The sequence below is a fragment of the Myodes glareolus genome, chromosome 3, assembly GCF_982192425.1.
Source record: "Myodes glareolus chromosome 3, mMyoGla1.1, whole genome shotgun sequence".
In the NCBI taxonomy this organism is placed as follows: Eukaryota; Metazoa; Chordata; class Mammalia; order Rodentia; family Cricetidae; genus Myodes; species Myodes glareolus.
Genome location: NC_142028.1, coordinates 1,236,919 through 1,256,905, shown reverse-complemented (window position 1 = coordinate 1,256,905; position 19,987 = coordinate 1,236,919). Strand labels below are relative to the sequence as shown.

At 38.2% G+C, this 19,987-nt stretch overlaps 1 protein-coding gene and 1 pseudogene across 1 annotated transcript; both read left to right on the top strand.

Moving 5' to 3' along the window:
- Nucleotides 1–424: 424 nt before the first annotated feature.
- On the top strand, nt 425–850 carry LOC148122466 (olfactory receptor 10AG1-like). Its single transcript, XM_087903899.1, has one exon. The coding sequence runs from the start codon at nt 425–427 to the stop codon at nt 848–850; it is 426 nt and encodes a 141-aa protein (XP_087760025.1).
- A 3,726-nt stretch (nt 851–4,576) lies between these two features.
- Nucleotides 4,577–11,851, top strand: LOC148122465 (olfactory receptor 10AG1-like; annotated as a pseudogene).
- The last annotated feature ends 8,136 nt before the right edge of the window (nt 11,852–19,987 follow it).

The following is a 19,987-nucleotide window of genomic DNA, read 5'->3' as shown; positions in this document are numbered from 1 at the left end:
TAATATTTTGTTGTATTCTATTGTTTGTTACTAATGCTTAAATAAGATTTGATGTATTATGTTTCTTACTATCAATTTTTAAGAATTAAGCAACTTAGTTCTGTAGCAATTTAATCACTAAATTATCTTAGACTGAAACTGGTGATTTAAAAATCAAATAAATATAAGCCGAGGGTCACAGAAAACATATGTGAGTAATGAGTATAAACTCAAGTAACCAAATTGAACAAATTTCAAATTACCAATTATAGTCAGTTTAAGTGAATACTACAAATTTAAAAAATTTCTTACAATAAAATTAATATAATTTCTTGAGAAGGAAGAAATATGAGGCATTGCATAGGCATTATGCTCTCAGCTGGCCGCAGGCTCCTGGCTCAGTGGCATCCCAGTCCAGATTGGTCAAACCTGTTGGATGCTCTCTATGCGTTTCTGCAATTCTAACCAAATAGATCATTTCTTCTGTGACATATCCCCCATTCTCAAGCTGGCATGTGGAGACACATCAGTGCAAAAACTGTCTGTATATTTGGTTGTGATGGTGATGGCTGCGTTCCCCTTTATGCTGGTGCTTACATCCTACAGAGAAATCATTGCCACCATTGTAAGGTTACCTACAGCCAAAGGGCGGACAATAGCCTTCTCCACATGTTTTTCCCATTTTCTGGTGGTGGTTCTGTTTTATGGGTCTGGTACCATTACTTATTTGAGACCCAAATCCATGCATTTTCCAGGAACTGACAAACTGCTGTCTCTGTTCTACACCATTGTTGCTCCCATGTTCAATCCACTCATATACAGCCTTAGGAATAAGAAGGTGATTGCTGCACTCAGAAAGCAAAAACTGTAAAGTAGGGTCATGTGTTAGCAACAGATTGTTATATTTCCTTGAGTTACTGGTAACTCACACATTTTGTAATGTTTCATCCTCATATTGAGAAGGAAAACACTTCCATTTTATACTGCATTTTTTAAATTAATTATTTATTTATTAAAAATTTCCACCTCCATTCTGCCTCCCTTTTTTCTCCCCCTCCGACCTCCCCCTCCCTTTCTATTCCTAAGAGCAGTCAGGGTACCCTGCCCTGTAGGAAGTTCAAGGTCCTCCCCTCACCATCCAGGTCTATAAAGGTGAGAATCCAAACAAACCAGGCTCCCACAAAGTCAGTCCATACAGTAGATTCAAAACCCAGAGTCATTGTCCTTGGCTTCTCAGTCAGCCTTCATTGCCAGCCACATGCAGAGTGTTCAGTTTGATCACATGCTCCATCACTTCCAGTCCAGCTGACCTTGGTGAGCTCTCATTAGATCAGTCCCACCGTCTCAGTGGGTGGACACACCCTTCACGGTCCTGACTTCCTTGCTCATGTTCTCCTACCTTCTGCTCCTCATTTGGACCTTGGGAGGTCAGTCCAGTGCTCCAATGTGGGTCTCTGTCTCTATCTCCATCCATCGCCAGATGAAGATTCTATGGTAATATGCAAGATACTCATCAGTGTGGCTATGGGACAAGGCCAGTTCTGGCACCCTCTCCTCTGCTGCCCAAGGAACAATCTGGGGACCTCTCCTTAGACCTGGGAACCCCTCAAGAATCAAGTCTCTTGCAAACCCTACAATGGCTCCCTTAGTTGAGATATTTACTTCCCTGCTCCAATATCCACCTCTCCTCCATCCTACCCATCCCATTGACAAAAAGGCTAACCTCTGACTGGGAGAAGATCTTCATCAACCCCTCATCAGACAAAGATCTGATTTCCAAAATATACAAAGAACTCAAGAAACTAGACACTAAACTTCTAATTAACTCAATTTAAAAAATGGGGTACTGAACTGAACAGAGAATTCTCAACAGAAGAACTTCGAATGGCTAAAAGACACTTAAGGTCATGCTCAACCTCCTTAGCGATCAGGGAAATGCAAATCAAAACAACTTTGAGGTACCATCTTACACCTGTCAGAATAGCGAAACTCAAAAACACTAATGATAGCCTATGCTGGAGAGGATGTGGAGTGAGGGGAACACTCATCCATTGTTGGTGGGAATGCAAACTTGTGCAACCACTTTGGAAATCAGTGTGGCGGTTTCTCAGGAAACTGGGAGTCAACCTACTTCAGGACCCAGCAATTCCACTCTTGGGAATATACCCAAGAGATGCCCTATCATACTACAAAAGCATTTGTTCAACTATGTTCATAGCAGCAATATTTGTAATAGCCAGAACCTGGAAACAACCTAGGTGCCCCTCAAAAGAAGAATGATTAAAGAAGGTGTGGCATATACATACTTTAGAGTTTTACTCAGCGGTAAAAACAATGACATCTTGAACTTTGCATACAAATGGATGGAAATAGAAAACACTTTACTGAGTGAGATAACCCAGACCCAAAAAGATGGATATGGTATGCACTCACTCATAAGCTGATTCTACCCATAAATAAAGGACATTGAGCCTATAATTCGTGATCCTAGAGAAGCTAAATAAGGTGAACTCAAAGAAATACATATATTTATCCTCCTGGATATTGGAAGTTGACAAGATCGTCGGGTAAAAGTTGGGAGCGGCGGGGTGGGGGTGTATTGGGTGAAAGGGGAGATGGGGAGAGAGAAGGGAGAAGGGGAGTATTGGGGAGAACTTGGGGGAATGGGATGGGTAGGATAGAAGAAGTCTGAATATGAGAGCAGGGAAGAAGCTTTCTTAACCAAGGGAGCCATTTCAGGGCTGGCTAGAGTCTTGGCTCTGGAGGGGTTCCCAGGTGTCCAAGGGGATTTCCCCAACTAGTTCTGTGGGTAGTAGGGGAGAGGGTGCCTGAATTGGCCTTGTCCCATAGCCATACTGATGAATATCTTGCATATCACCATAGAACCTTCATCTGGTGATGAATGGAGATAGAGACAAAGACCCACATTGGAGCACTGGACTGAACTCCCAAGGTCCAAGTGAGAAGCAGAAGGAGGGAGACCATGAGCAAGGAAGTCAGGACCAAGAGGGTTGTGTCCACCCACTGAGACGGTGGGACTGATCTAATGGGAGCTAACCAGGGCCAGCTGGACTGGGAGAGATGGAGCATGTGATCAAACCAGACTCTCTGAATGTGGCTGACAATGAGGGCTGACTGAGAAGCCAAGGACAATGGCACTGTGTTTTGATTCTACTGCATGGACTGACCTTGTGGGAGCCTAGTCTGTTTGGATGATCACCTTCCTAGACCTAGAGGGAGGAGGGAGGACCTTGAATTTCCCACAGGACTGGAAACCCTGACTGCTCTTAGGACTGGAGAGGGAGGGAGAGAGGTAGTGGGGGAGTGGGAGGGAATTGGAAGGATGGGAGGAGGTAGAAATTTTTAATAAATAAACAAAAATAATTGAAAAAATAGCAAACAAAATTAGTGTTACGGCTAAACTAAATTTACTCTCTTGGTCACAGTGAGTAAATACTAATGTATCGATGTTAAATGATTAGAAACAAGAAATAAAAACCATCTAGAAAAAATGAAAACACCATTTGTCTAAAGGCTGATGCTGTGTTGTCTGAGTGAAAGATAATAACTACAATACTTCAGTATTACTAAGGATAAGTCTTTATGTTTTGAAACTTTAAAAATGTTTAAGTTATTTCAGTGTATTGTGTGTGTGTGTGTCTGTGTCTCTTTGTCTGTATATGTGCTGTTTGTGTTTCCCTGTCTCTGTGTCGGTGACTGTATATGTATGTTGTGTGTGTGTGTGTGTGTGGTTTGTATGTTTGTAAAGTAATTGTCTGTGTTCCAGAAACATTGAACTTTGCTTGGTTATAGCCCATGAAGCAGCTCCTAACGAGAAAAGAGCTTTAATGCCTACTCATCAGTAAAATCTTAGCTTTAAGTTGGAGCTTGTGAAATATAGCCAGATATTTTTAATCCATATTTATGCATAAAAACAGAAAAATAAAAATAACATAAACACGAACACATTAATGTACACAAATACACACACACCACACACAAACAAATACACACACTATAACAATACTGAAAGAAAAAAAATAAATATGATGCTAGCATGATTAGTGAGAAAAGTATTATTGAAAAAATTCAATAAAATTCAGATAAACACTACTGAATTTAAAAGTATAAACAATATTTATTCCTGCTGGTCCTATAAAACTTGCATTGAAAGAAAAACAACTTTGGAAGAAATAATATTTAAAGAATGGATTAATTCTATGTTGTTTTGTGTTGAAATTCTACAGAACACAAGTCTAGAAAATATCTTGAAGAAACCACAGCAACATCGTAAGACTTTCAGATATTGCATTTACAAATGAATTATACAATTTAAATCAAGTATCCTATCTTTGCAAAAGCATAATAAAATATATATCAGAAGATGAAAATACAAGTTCTAAATCATCATTTATTAATTATGAAAATATATTTTATTATACCTTTTAGAACAATGAAATCTAAACGTTTAATTATTAAATGTTTGTGCTCTCAGAAAAGTATTCATGAAGCTAAATAGGCTAGAAATCAGAAGTGATGTCTATTTGTGCTTTAACATTTTTTGTAGGTGAAACATGAGGGACTCAATGCTATAGAAAATGATTCCACAGTAATGCAATTTGTTCTGATAGGATTTTCGGACCTTCCTAACCTCCAAGGATTTATATTTGCAGTGTTCTCTGCTGTTTATGTAATAATCCTGACTGGAAATCTCCTCATAATAGTAATAACCAGTATGGACCCTGCATTACAGAAACCCATATTTTTTTCCTGGCAAATTTCTCCTCTCTGGAAATCTGTTATATATCAGTTACTGTACCAAGAATTCTGTTCACTGTCCCGGAAGAGAGCACAGCCCCTCCCCCCTCAGCTTCTGTGGCAGGCAGGGTCTTCAGTGGAACACAGGACCCCCTCCCTGCCCCCACTGCTGCTGTCGTTTTGTCTCCTGGGTCCTTGGAATACCAGCTATCCATGTTTCAGTGCTGAGGAGTCCTATCCAGAGAGTGCTGAGGAGTTCTATCCAGAGAGTGCTGAGGAGTTTCATCCAGAGAGGCAGAGATGGACAGGTGACAATGCAAGAATTCCTCCAACAACCTGAAAGGCAACATGACATCACCAGAATCCAGGGATCACGAAACTAGAAGAATTGAACACTCTACTCTAGAAGAAATAGAAGAAATCGACTCTAAGCGGATCTTTATGAAAATAATAGAGGAAGTTAAACAGGAGGTGAAAATCAGCCGTAAAGAAATGGGAGATAAGTATAACAAAAAGATTGAGGAAATGACTAAAGAAATGGAAGAGAATTATACCAAAAAGTTTGAAGAAATGAGTAAATCCATAAATGAAATTCTGGGTAACCAAGAAAAATAATCAAACAGGTAATGGGAAGAGTTCAAGATTTGAAAACTGAAATGGAGGCAATGAAGAAAACACACACCGAGGGCCAGCTGGCTATGAAAAATCTAGGTAAACAAATAGAGACTTCAGAAACAAGCATGACCAACAGAATACAAGAGATAGAAGAAAGAATCTTGGACTCTGAAAACACCATAGAGAAAATAAATGCTCTGACTAAAGAAAACAACAAATCCAACAAATTCTCAACACAAAGCATTCAAGAAATGTGAGACACAATAAAAAAAAAACCAAATCTAAGAATAATAGGGGTAGAAGAAGGAGAAGAATTGCAGATCAAAGGTCCAGAAAATATATTCAACGAAATTATAGAAGAAAACTTCCCCAACCTAAAGAACGATATCCCTATGAAGGTTCAAGAAGCATACAGAACACCGAATAGACTGGATCAAAAAAATAATCCCCTCACCATTATAATAATCAAAAGACAAAACATTCAGATTAAAGAAAGAATATTAAGAACTGCAAAGGAAAAAGATCAAGTAACTTATAAAGGTAAACCTATCAGACTTACACCAGACTTCTCTATGGAAACCATAAAAGCCAGAAGGTCCTGGATAGAGGTACTGCAGAAACTAAGAGACCATGGATGCAAGCCCAGACTACTATACCCAGCCAAGCTATCGTTCACTATCCATGGAGAAAACAAAATATTCCAGGATAAAAACAAATTTAAACAATATGTAGCTACAAATTCAGACTTACAGAAAGTATTAGAAGGAAAATCACAGCCCACGGAATTCAACATTCCCAACACCGCCTACAATAACTCAGACAGCTAGTGACCCTTCACAAGCACAACTCAAAGAAGGGAAACACATACACTCTACTACCCCCCCAAAAAAAATCGGAGTCAACAACTACTGGTCATTAATATCACTTAATATCAATGGACTCAATTCAACTATAAAAAGGCACAGACTTAGAGATTGGATACGAAAACAGGATCCAACATTCTGCTGTTTACAAGAAACATACCTCAACCACAAAGATAGACATCTACTCAGAGTAAAGGGCTGGTAAAAGGTTTTCCAAGCAAATGGACCTAAGAAACAAGCAGGTGTGGCCATTCTAATATCTAACAAAATTGACTTCAAACTAAAATCAATCAGAAGGGATGGAGATGGACATTTTATACTCATAACTGGAACAATTCATCAGGAGGAAGTCTCAATCCTGAATTCTATGCCCCTAATATAAAGGCACCCACTTATGTAAAATAAACACTTCAAGAACTCAAGACAGTAATCAAACCACACACACTAATAGTAGGAGACTTCAATACACCTCTCACCAATGGGCAAGTCAATCAGACAGAAACCCAACAGAGAAATAAGAGAATTATTGGAGGTATTGAATCAAATGGACTTAACAGACATCTATAGAACACTCCACCCAAATAGAAAAGAATATACCTTCTTCTCTGCAGCTCATGGAACCTTCTCGAATATTGACCACATACTCGGTAACAAGCAAACTATCACAGACACAAAAAAATATTAGTAACCACCTGTGTCTTTTCAGATCACCATGGATTAAATTTAGAATTCAACAACAATGCTACCCCCAGGAAGTCAACAAACTCATGGAAATTGAACTGTCAACTATTAAATCACCCCTGGGTCAAGGAAGAAATAAAGAAAGAAATTAAAGTCTTCCTTGAATTTAATGAAAATAAAGACACAACATACTCAAACCTATGGGACACTATGAAAGCATTGCTAAGAGGAAAGTTCATAGCACTAAGTGCCCAATTAAAGAAAATGGAGAAAACACATATTGGAGACTTAACAGCACACTTGAAAGCTCTAGAAAAAAAAGAAGCTGATTCACCCAGAAGCTGATTCACCCAGAAGGAGTGGAAGATTGGAAATAATCAAACTGAGGACTGAAATCAACAAAATAGAAACACAGAAAACAATCCAAAGAATCAATGAAACAAAAAGGTGGTTCGTGGAAAAAACAACAAGATTGACAAACCCCTAGCCAAACTAATCAAACGGCAGAGAGAAAACATGCGAATTAATAAGATCAGAAATGAAAAGGGGGACATAACCACAGACACAGAGGAAATTCAGAGAATCATTAGATCTAACTACGAAAGTTTATATACCACAAAGTTGGATAATGTAAAAGAAATGGACACTTTTTTAGATAAGTACCATATACCAAAGTTGAACCAAGAACAGATGAACAATCTAAATAGACCTGTCAGTCATGAAGAATTAGAAGCTGTTATCAAAAAACTCCCTACCGAAAAAAGCCCAGGACCAGATGGTTTCAATGCAGAATTCTACCAGAACTTCCAGAAAGAGCTAATACCTACACGCCTTAATGTATTTCACAATATAGAAACAGAAGAGTCATTGCCAAACTCTTTCTATGAAGCTACAGTTACCTTAATACCAAAACCACACAAAGACACAACAAAGAAAGAGAATTCCAGGCCAATCTCACTCATGAATATCGACACAAAAGTTCTCAACAAAATCCTGGCAAACGGAATCCAAAAACACATTAGAAAAATCATCCATTATGATCAGGTGGGCTTCATCCCAGAGATGCAGGACTGGTTCAACATACGCAGATCTATCAATGTAATCCATCATATAAATAAACTGAAAGAAAAAACCCACATGATCATTTCATTGGATGCTGAAAAAGTATTTGACAAAATTCAACACCCCTTTATGATAAAGGTGTTGGAGAGATTGGGGATACAAGGATCATACCTAAATATAATAAAAGCAATATACAGCAAGCTGACAGCTAACATCAAACTGAATGGAGAGAAACTCAAAGCCATTCCACTAAAATCAGGAACACGACAAGGCTGTCCACTCTCTCCATATCTCTTCAATATAGTGCTTGAAAGTCTAGCAATAGCAATAAGGCAACATAAGGTGATCAAGGGGATTCAAATTGGAAAGGATGAAGTTAAACTCTCGTTATTTGCAGACAATATTGTAATGTACATAAGCGACCCCAAAAACTCTACCAAAGAACTCCTACAGCTGATAAACACCTTTAGTAATGTGGCAGGATACATGATCAACTCCAAAAAATTGATTGCCCTCCTATACACAAAGGATAAAGAAGCAGAGAGGGAAATCAGAGAAACATCACCTTTCACGATAGCCACAAATAGCATAAAATATCTTGGGGTAACTCTAACAAAGGAAGTAAAAGACCTATTTGACAAGAACTTTAAGTCTTTGAAGAAAGAAATTGAGGACGACACAAGAAAATGAAAAGACGTCCCCTGTTCTTGGATTGGGAGAATCAACATAGTAAAAATGACAGTTCTACCAAAAGCAATCTATAGATTCAATGCAATCCCCATCAAACTTCTTCACAGACCTTGAGAGAACAATAATCAAGTTTATATGGCAAAACAAAAAACCCAGGATAGCCAAAACAATCTCATACAATAAAGGAACTTCTGGAGGCATTACCATCCCTGACTTCAAACTCTATTACAGAGCAAAAGTATTGAAAACAGCTTGGTATTGGCTTAAGAACAGAGAAGTCAACCTATGGAATCGAATAGAAGACCCGAATATTAACCCACAAACCTATGAACACCTGATTTTTGACAAGGGAGCTAAAGATATACAATGGAAGAAGGAAAGCATCTTTAACAAATGGTGTTGGCATAACTGGATGTCAACCTGTAGAAGAATGAAAGTAGATCCATATCTATCACCATGAACAAAACTTAAGTCCAAATGGATTAAAGACCTCAACATTAATCTGACCACTTTGAACCAGATAGAAGAGAAAGTGGGAAGTAGTCTACAAGATAAAGGCACAGGAGACCACTTCCTCAGTAGAACCCCAGTCGCACAGACAATAAGAGAATCAATGAATAAATGGGACCTCCTGAAACTGAGAAACTTCTGTAAAGCAAAGGACACTGTCAGTAAGACAAAAAGCCTACCTTCAGACTGGGAGAAGATCTTCACCAATCCCTCAACAGACAAAGGTCTGATCTCCAAAATATACAAAGAACTCAAGAAGCTGGATACTAAAACTCTAATTAACCCAATTAAAAAATTTGGTACTGAACTGAACAGAGAATTCACAACAGATGAACTTCGAATGGCCAAAAGACACTTAAGGTCATGCTCAACCTCCTCAGCGATCAGTGAAATGCAAAGCAAAACAACTTTGAGGTACCATCTTATACCTGTCAGAAAAGCTAAACTTAAAAACACCAATGATATTCTATGCTGGAGATGATGTGGAGTGAGGGGAACACTCATCCATTGTTGGTGGGAATGCAAACTTGTGCAGCCACTGTGGAAATCAGTGTGGCGGTTTCTCAGGAAACTGGGAGTCAACCTCCCTCAGGACACAGCAATTCCACTCTTGGAAATATACCCAAGAGATGCCCTATCATACTACAAAAACATTTGTTCAACTATGTTCATAGCACCACTATTTTTAATAGCCAGAACCTGGAAACAATCTAGGTGCCACTCAAAAGAAGAATGGTTAAAGAAGGTGTGGAACATATATACATTAGAGTTTTACTCAGTGGTAAAAAACAATTACATCTTGAATTTCACATGCAGATGGATGGAAATAGAAAACACTTTACTGAGTGAGGAAACCCAGACCCAAAAAGAGGAATATGGTATGTACTCACTCATAAGTGGATTCTAGCCATAATTAAAGGTCTTTGAGCCTATAATTCTTGATCCTAAAGAAGCTAAATAAGAAGTTGAACCTGAAGAAAGTCATATAGTTATCCTCCTGTATATCGGAAGTAGTCAGAATTGCAAGGCAAACTTGGGTGCACGGTGGGGGTGGTGGTGGTGGTGGTGGAAATAAGGGGAGATGGTTAGAGAGAAGGGAGAGGGGGAGGATGGCGATGGCTGGGGGAATTATATGGGGGGGGAAGAAGGATGGATATGGGAACAGGGAAGTATATATCTCAACTAAGGGAGCCATTTTAAGTTTGGAAAGAGACTTGTTTCTAGAGGGGTTCTCAGACCCAAGGAGAGGTCCCCAGATTCTTTCCTGGGCAGCAGAGGAGAGGGTGCCTGAACTGGCCTTGGCCCATAACAATACTGATGAATATTTTGCATATCACCATAGAACCTTCATCTGGCGATGGATGGAGATAGAGACAGAGATACATATTGGAACACTGGACTTAACTCCCTAGATCCAAATGAGAAGCAGAAGGAGGGAAAACGTGAGCAAGAAAGGCAGGACCAGAGGGAACCTTCATCCGACGATGGATGGCGATACAGACGGAGACCCACATTGGAACACCGGACTGAGCCCCCCAAGGTCCAAATGAGGAGCAGAAGGAGGAAGAACATGAAAAAGGAAATCAGGAGTTCGACGGGGTGTGTTCACCCACTGATACAAGGGGACTGATCTAATGAGAGCTCACCAAGGCCAGCTGGACTGAGACTGAAGGAGCATGTGATCAAACCGGATTCTCTAAATGTGGCTGACATGGGGACTGACTGAGAAGCCATTGACAATGGCACTGGATCTTGTTTCCTCTGCATGTACTAGCTGTTTGGGATCCTAGTCTGTTTGGAGGCTCACCTTCCTAGACCTAGAGGGAGGTGGGAGGAACTTGAACTTCCCACATGGCAGGAAACCCTGACTGCTCTTTAGACTGGAGAGGGAGGAGGAGAGGGAGTTGGGGGGGGGAGGGAGTGGGGGAAATGGGAGGATATGGGGAGGAGGGGAGGAAGTGGAAATTTTTATAAACAAACAAATAAGAAAAAAAAAGAATTCTGTTCAACATTGAGATGCAGGACAGAAGCATTTCAGTGATGTCCTGTGTCACTCAGTTGTTCTTTTTCCTCATTTTTGGAACTACTGAATGTGTGTTGCTGGTTGTAATGTCCTATGACCGCTATGTGGCCCTCTGCAACCCTTTGTATTACATTCTCATCATGAACTCAAAGAAGTTTACTCAGCTGGCAGTGTGATCCTGGATTCGTGGCATTCTAATCCAGATAGGACGGATGTGACAGATTTTCTCTCTGCACTTCTGCAATTCTAATGAAATAGAACACTTTTTCTGTGATATACCCCCCATTCTCAAGCTAGCCTGTGGGGATAGTTCAGTGAAGGAGCTGTCTGTCTATGTGGTTGTTGTGGTGGTAGCAGCACTCCCCTTCATACTGGTGCTTACATCCTACAGCAAAATCAGTGCCACCATTCTGATGTTGCCAACAGCCAAAGGGAGGGCAAAAGGCTTCTCCACATGTTCTTACCATTTGCTGGTAATTTGGTGGTGGTTTTGTTTTATGGATCAGTTACTGTTACCTACTTGAGACCAACGTCCATGCATTCTGCTGGAACTGACAAACTGCTGTCTCTGTTCTACACTATTGTGACTCCCATGTTCAATCCACTGATATACAGCTTCAGGAACAAGGAGGTGATTGCAGCTCTGAAAAGGTTGTTTCTTAAAGAATAGTGCTATCCATTTAGTATAAATGGTTTTTGACTTTTGTGGTTTTGTTTTAGAGTAACATCTTAAATCTATTTATGCTTGCTATGAGAAGGCAATCACCACATTTGTATATTTTGCACTTAAATATTGTGAAATTTTGCATATTTTGTATATGTACTATGCATGTTATCTATCTTCAATGATCTATGTCTAAGAAAATATTTTCTCAATAAAAATGTTTAGCATGGTTGCTTTTCCTCTGTGCTAAAAGAAACGAAAAGATTGTTAGTGGATTTAATTTAAAGGAAAATTCCCTACTAAATATCCATTCACACATTTGTAGATATTCATCTTTTGTTCTGTACTATATAGAACAATAGTTATCAACAATCAGTTATGACAGAATACTTCTACATTTAAATAATTAAATAACTAATATGGTAGTTTACAAAAATTAATGTCCAAACAATATCTATGCACTCTACATTATCAATAGTTATTGTACTTTAATAATTTAATTGCCCATGCACTGATTTAGATTACATATGTACTAATATTGAAATAGAAGTTGACACACATCTTTTCTCTCTAGCAAGCTTCATGATACTACACTGCATAATGCAGAAATTTACTCTGATTAAATTCTTTATCCCTGTTCATATTCTGACATCTTTCACTACTTTTTGAACATTAACTATTAGAAACAAATCCCCATCTGTGAAATAGTAGATTCTAGGTTACTAATTCACTGAGATGTTTTCAATTCACCTTAAAATTTATTTTCTTCCATGTAGGTACATTTAAGTACAGCAGAAAAATTTACTGCATTTCACATAGTCATGTTTTTCCTTCATCTAATTATTTCTATTCTGACTATTTGTGTGGTGGATTATATTTATTTATTTCTCTTACTCCTGAAAGTTCATATGTGTACATCACTTTAATTTGGTTTTATATGTTTCAATCATTTGTCATGATGAGTAACAAAATGATCATGTGAATTAAAAATGTGACGGTAAACATAATAATCATGGCATAAATTTTTTTGTCCTTGGATTATTTTCTGAGATTTGTTAATTTTATGAGTATAGTTTTATTCCATGAATTCATATAACATAATTTTCATATTTTTAGTAAAGTGTTGAATATCTGGGTGCCTCTCAGATAATCTCTGTGTGTAGAGAAGTTCTGATATTGTGCTCCCTTTCATCATTCTTTGCAACTACTTGAAATCACAAATAATAAACCAGGAAGAAATAAATTATGAACATTTGATTAGCAACATTCTGATGTGCTTGCTATATTTAGAAACACTTTGTGACTGTTGGATTGGCTCTATTTTATTTTATATTTAAAAATTTTTGATTATTTTATAAGACCATTATAAGGAGAGAGACAGTCTATTATGTCAAATTGTTTTTATGCTTTTTTATTTTTCATATTTTTATGGAGAATGATATATATTTTGATCACATCTCTTCCCCTGATCTTTCTTCAGACCTTCCCCAACTCCTTATGCATCTAGCAGAATGTGTTATCTCTCTCACCATCTCACTCTCTTTCAATAAAATAGAACAACAAAAAATTTAAACAGATAATTTAGCAAGCAGAAAACTAGTAAGACCAAAGATGCCAAAACATATACACATTTCTTTTACTCTTTTCAATAACTCAACTTTTGTTATTTGTTTATGGCTTACTCTTATACTTCCTCCAAAAGTAGTGTGTTAAATGTGTTCTCTATGATGATATTGAGATATGCTTCAATTTGTAAGAAGCAGAACATTATAAGTACATATTCAAACAGATAAATAGTATTAACTCAAGCCCCAGCTCTGCATCCACTCTCACAGGCTTCCAACATCATGATGTTCTCTTTTTCACAATCTTAAAAACAAAAATAAATAAATACTTACTTTCAATATTGTGAGAATTTTATTACATATGAGTTAAATCTCAAACTGTAACATTGTAAGCTAGTATTAGAATCAAAAAGCAATAACTATATAGGCCCTCCATAGTGGTGTAAAACACTGGGTCCCCACCCCAAGTGCCCTAGCTTCTCTCGTCAACCAGCAAGAGTTTCCTGCAGGTAAGCTGCCCCAAAATACACCCCTTTCACAAGCTACAAGCCCCATTCCACCCATAACCTGTCTATACTCCTGAAACCTTGGTGGAACTCTAAAACAGCTTGCTACAATAAAGAGAGGATCTCTGCCTCAGCTTCACTATCTAGCCAGCAGGAGACTTTCTGCAGGTACCCCAATACCCAATCCATCTACCATTTCCTGCAAGCTTTAATGCCCACCCACCCCAACACTCATCTGTCCTCCTGCAACCTGCGTGGAACCCTGAAACACAGCTTGCTACAATACAGAGATGACCAAAAGGTGAGTGACTGGCCACCCAGTGGGACACTCCACTATCTAGGCCTTCTATAGTGGGGCATAACCCTGGGACCCTCCCCCAACTGCCTTTGCTTCACTAGTCAGCTAGCAGCAGAGTTTCCTGCAGGTAGGTTACCCCAAACCTCACCCACCAGACCTTGCAAACTACAGCCACCATCCTGCCCCTAAATTCATCTATCTTCCTGAAACCTTAGTGGAACTCTGAGACACAGATTGCTACAACACAGAGAGGACCAAGAGGTGAGTGATCACCACCTAGTAAGACACCCACTCTAGGCCCACCATGGTGAGGCAGAAAGCTGGGCCTCTCCCACACCTGTCTCACCTTCTCTAGCCAGTGGCAGAAAAGTTTTCCTCAGAGAGGACCAAGAGAGGAATTCTAAAGCACAAGATGTGACTACACAGAGTGGACCAAGAAAGTGAAGAAGGAGAGCAGACCAAGAGAGCACGTTAAGAAAGAACTTAGAGGCTTCCTGAGACACAGAGCAGACCAAGAATGATTCCCAAAGACTCAAACAGCCACTGCAAGGATTGGACCAAGGTGCAAAGACACTGCTAGCATCAACTGAAGGAAGGGATGGATAGGTGCCAATGCAATAATTCATCCAACAACCTAAAAAGCAGCATGGTAACACCAGAGCCCAGTGTTCATACAACAGGAAGACTTGATCATCTTAACAAAGAAGAAACAAAGAAGTTACATACAGCATGTAACTGTATGAAGATGATGGGGATATTTAAAAAGGAAATAACAAACTCCCTTAATAAAATGGAGGAAATGACAAACAAAAATTGGAAAAAAATAATAAATTCCTCAAAAAAAACCCAACAGAACCATGAAAAATAATCAAATAGGTAAAGCACAGAGTTCAAGAATTGAAGAATGAAATAGACGCAATAAAGAGAACACAATCAGAGGGAATTCTGCATCTGGAAAATCTGGGTAAAGGAACAGAAGTTACAGAGGCAAATATAACCAATAGAATACAACAGATGAAAGAGTGAATCTCAGATGTTGAAGATACTATATAGGAAATAGATTCATTTATTCAAGGAAACACATAATCACTACCACTGAAAAATAACAGGAATTTACAATCACTGGTCATTATTATCTCCTAATATCAATGGACTCGATACACCTACAAAAAGAAGTAGACTAAGAGAATGGATACAAAGATAGGATCCAGCCTTCTGCTGTATACAAAAAACCACACTTCAGCCCCAAAGACAGACATTACCTTAGAGAAAAGGGTTGTGAAAAGGTTTTCCAATCAAAGGGACCTAAGAAACAAGTGGGTGTAGCTACCCTAATATTTAATTAAATATATTTCAAAGAAAAATCAATCAGAAGAGATGGATAAGGACACTTTATACTCATAACAGAAACAATCCATCAAGATGAAGTATCAATCCTGAACGTCTATGCCCCTAATACAAGAGAACCCACATATGTAAAAGAAACATTACCTAAAACTTAAATCGCACATCAAACCCCACATACTAATAGTAGGAGACTCCAAAACTCCACTCTTGCCAATGGTTGGGTCAACCAGACAGAAACTTAACAGAGAAATAAGAGAACTGACATATATCATGACTTAAATGGACTTAACAGATATCTACAGAACATTCCACCCCAAACAAAAAATAAATACTTTCTTCTCAGCAACTCATGGAACATTCTCTAAAATTGCCCAAATTCTCGGTAACAAAGCAAACCTCCACAGATACACAAAAAAAAAATGGTATATCTTTTCAGATCACCATGGTTTAAAGTTAGAATTTAACAAATGCACTACACTCAGAAATTCTACAAACTCATGGAAATTGAACAGCAAATTATTCAATTTCACCTGAGTCAAGAAAGAAATGAAGAAAGAAATTAAATTCTGCCTAGAATTCAATGAAAACGAAGGCACAATATATCCATACTTGTGGGACACTATGAAAGCTGAAATCAAAAAAATTAAAACAAAGTAACAATACAAAGAATTATTGAGACAAAAAGCTGGTTCTTTGAAAAAATCAACAAGTTAGACAAATCCTTAAACAAACGAATGAAGAGGCTGACAGAGAACATCCAAATTAACAAAATCAGAAATAAAATGTGGACATAGCAACAGACATTGAGGAAATATAGAGAATCATTATGTTATACTACAAAAACCTATATTCCAAAAAATGGAAAACCTAAAAGAAATGGACAATTTTCTGGATAAATACCACCTACCAAAATGAAATGAATACTAGGTGACAATTTAAATAGACCAATAAGCTAAAAGGAAATAGAAGCTGTCATCAAAAGCCTCCCAACCAAATAAAGCTTAGAGCCAGATAGTTTTAGTGCAGAATTCTACCAGAACTTCCAAGAAGAGCTAATACCTGTAGCCCTAAAAGGGTTGCACATAACAGAAACAGAAGGAATATTGCCTTTTTTGTGAGGCTACAATTACCTTGATACCAAAATCACACAAAGACTTATTCAAGAAAGATAATTACAGACCAATGGCTCTCGTGAACATCGATGCAAAAATACTCAATAAAATACTGGCAAGCCAAATCTAAAAACACATTTAAGAAATCATCCACCAAGATCATATCGGCTTTATCCCAGAGATGCAGGGATATTTCAACATACAAAATTCTATCAATTTAATCTATCATATAAATAAACTGAAAGAAAAACATATGATCATCTCATTAGATGTTGAAAAGGCATTCAACAAAATCCAACACCCCTTCATGATAAAGGTCTTGGGGAGATCAGAAATACAAGGAACACATCTAAACATAATAAAAGCAACATGATGGCAGCCATCATCAATTTAAATGGAGAGAAATTCAAAGCAATTCCACTAAAATCAGGAACAAGACATGGCTGTCTACTCACTTTATGTCTATTCAACATTGTTCTTGAAGTTCTGGCTATAGCAATAAGAAAACAAAAGTATCAAGGAGATCCAAACTGGAAAGAAAGAAGTCAAACTTCTGTTATTTGTAGATGATATGATAGCAAATATAAGTGAATCAGTAAAATATGTATTTGTTCTAACACCTAAGTACACTGATGTAGTAAATATCAAAATGTTGCAAGTTTGAATAAAAATATATATATACATATGTATGTATGTATGTATGTATATATTGATTACCATAATTGACAATCTATTTGTTTTTTGTTTGCTTTTCCCTCTATTCTTCTCTCATACATTACATCTTGACCACAGTTTCCATTTTGTCCACTCTTTCCAGTCCTCTCCCTACCACCTATATCTCCCAGATTTACTTCTTTTTTCCCTTCAATAAAATAGAAGGCTTCTCTGGGATTTCAACAAAACATGACCTATTATATTAATTTTGAATGCATGGTTTAATGATTATTTGCTAATTTCACTTTGTCTATTATTTGACTTATGTTTCAAGGCAAATTAAATAAAATATGCATTTTATTGGATGCAAAACACTTTAATTGAATTTCAAAATTTTATAACACACTTCAGAATAATATTTAAATAATGAACAGGCTATTATCTAGAACAATAGTTCTCAAACTTCCTAATGCTGTGGTCCTTTAATATGGCTCCTCATGGTGTGGTAACTCCTCAACCATATTTTGCTACATCATAAAGTTATTTTGTAGCATTTGTTCAACTATGTTCATAGCAGCACTATTTGTAATAGCCAGAACCTGGAAACAACCTAGGTGCCCCTCAATAGAAGAATGGTTAATAAAGGTGTGGAACATACACACATTAGAGTTCTACTCAGCGGTAAAAAACAATGACATCTTGAATTTTGCATGCAAATAGATGGAAATAGAAAACGCCTTACTGAGTGAGGTGAGCCAGACCCAAAAAGAGGAATATGGTATGTATTCACTCATATGTGGTTTCTAACCATAATTAAAGGTCTTTGAGCCTATTATTCGTGATCCTAGAGAAGCTAAATAAGAAGGTGAACCTGTTGAAATAGACAAGAGTCCCAGGTAACCTCGGGTGCATGGGGGGGTGGGAGGGTTGTTGGAAGGGGAGAGGGTTAGAGAGAAGGGAGTAGTGGAGGAATGGAGAAAGCTCGGAGGACTGAGATGGGGGGGAGGGAGGAAGGATGGATATGAGATTAGGGAAGAATATATCTCAACTAAGGGAGTCATTTTAGGGTTTACAGGAGACTTGATTATAAATGGGATCCCATGTCCAAGGAGAGATCCCCAGACTGTTCTCTAGACAGAGGAGAAGGTGCCTGAACCGGCCTTGGCCTATAACCATACTGATGAAGATTTTGCTTATCACCATAGATCCTTCATCTGACGATGGATGGCGATACAGATGGAGACCCACATTGGAGCACCGGACTGAGCCCCCCATGGTCCAAATGAGGGGCAGAAAAAGGAAGAACATGAAAAAAACTCAGGACTGCGAGGGGTGCGATCACCCACTGATACAAGGGGACTGATCTAATGAGAGTTCACCAAGGCCAGTTGGACTGGGACTGAACGAGCATGTGATCCAACCAGATTTTCTGAATGTGGCCAGATCTCTGAATGTGGCTGGTCCGGAGCCTTTCTGAAAAGCCACTGACAATGACACTGGGACTTGTTTCCTCTGCATATGCTGGATTTTTGGAATCCAGTCTGTTCGGATACTCACCTTCAGGGACCTGGAAGGAGTGGGGAGGAACTTGAACTTCCCACAGGGCTGGAAGCCCTGACTGCTCTTAGGGATGAAGAGGGAGTAGGAGGGGGAGAGGGGAGTGGGAGGGTGTTGGGAGGAGGGGCGGAAATGAGAACTTTCATAATTTAATAAACTTTTTTTTTTTTTAAAAAAAAAAAAGAGAAGCAGATCCGGATCAGGCTCTCTTGGTTCCGGCTCTTGGTTCCGGTACTTGGCACTGGGTCCTGCTCCAGCGACTAGGCTCCCTTCCTGACGGTTCATGGTATATGTAAGTTTTACCCCCCAAAATAAATAACCCCTTAAAACAAAAAAAAAGTTATTTTGTTCCTGTAATGGATCATAATATGAATATGTTTAAAGATGAAAATTTTTCATAGGCGTTGCAAACCATAGATTGAGAAACAATAATCTAGAGGAAAGTGCTTAAATTCAGTGTATAGGAGAAAGGTGTTATTGACTGGAGTAGTAAAACTATGCCTACTGAAGAAGTGAATCCAATATTGACTGAAGGTCTGACAACTAGATCAGGACTGAGGCAAAGAGCTCTAGACATTTGGAAACCCAGACTTACCTGATTGCGATGTAAAAAACATTGGCATTCTCAGTGAAAAGTCACTGTATTTCATAAAAAGTTAGCATGAAAAGACATTTGGAAGCAGACATCACATAGAAATAGCTGCAACATATTATCTGGTCATCTTTAACACTTGAAAATGGATCAATTTTCCTTGTATAAAAGCTCTCTACAGCTTGGATAGGTCCTGTAGGACTGAAATTTCAGATTTTCTCACCACCCTCCCATTCTTTTTCTCTTTGTGATGGATCTTCCCTTCATCAACTGTATTGCTTCTCATTATTTAATGGAACTTCCCTTCATCAAATGTGTAATCTTTTCTGCATGATAAAACTTCTCATTAACTATGTATTTATTTTTTGAGGAAACTTTCCTTTTCCTTCCTCTGTACATGCAAATCTAATGAAAGCTTTTTCTTCTCTGTTTATCTTGTCCCTTATTGTGCTGTGTGCATGATTCATTTTTGTTACATAAAAGAACTAGAAATTGTCATATTAAGCATTTG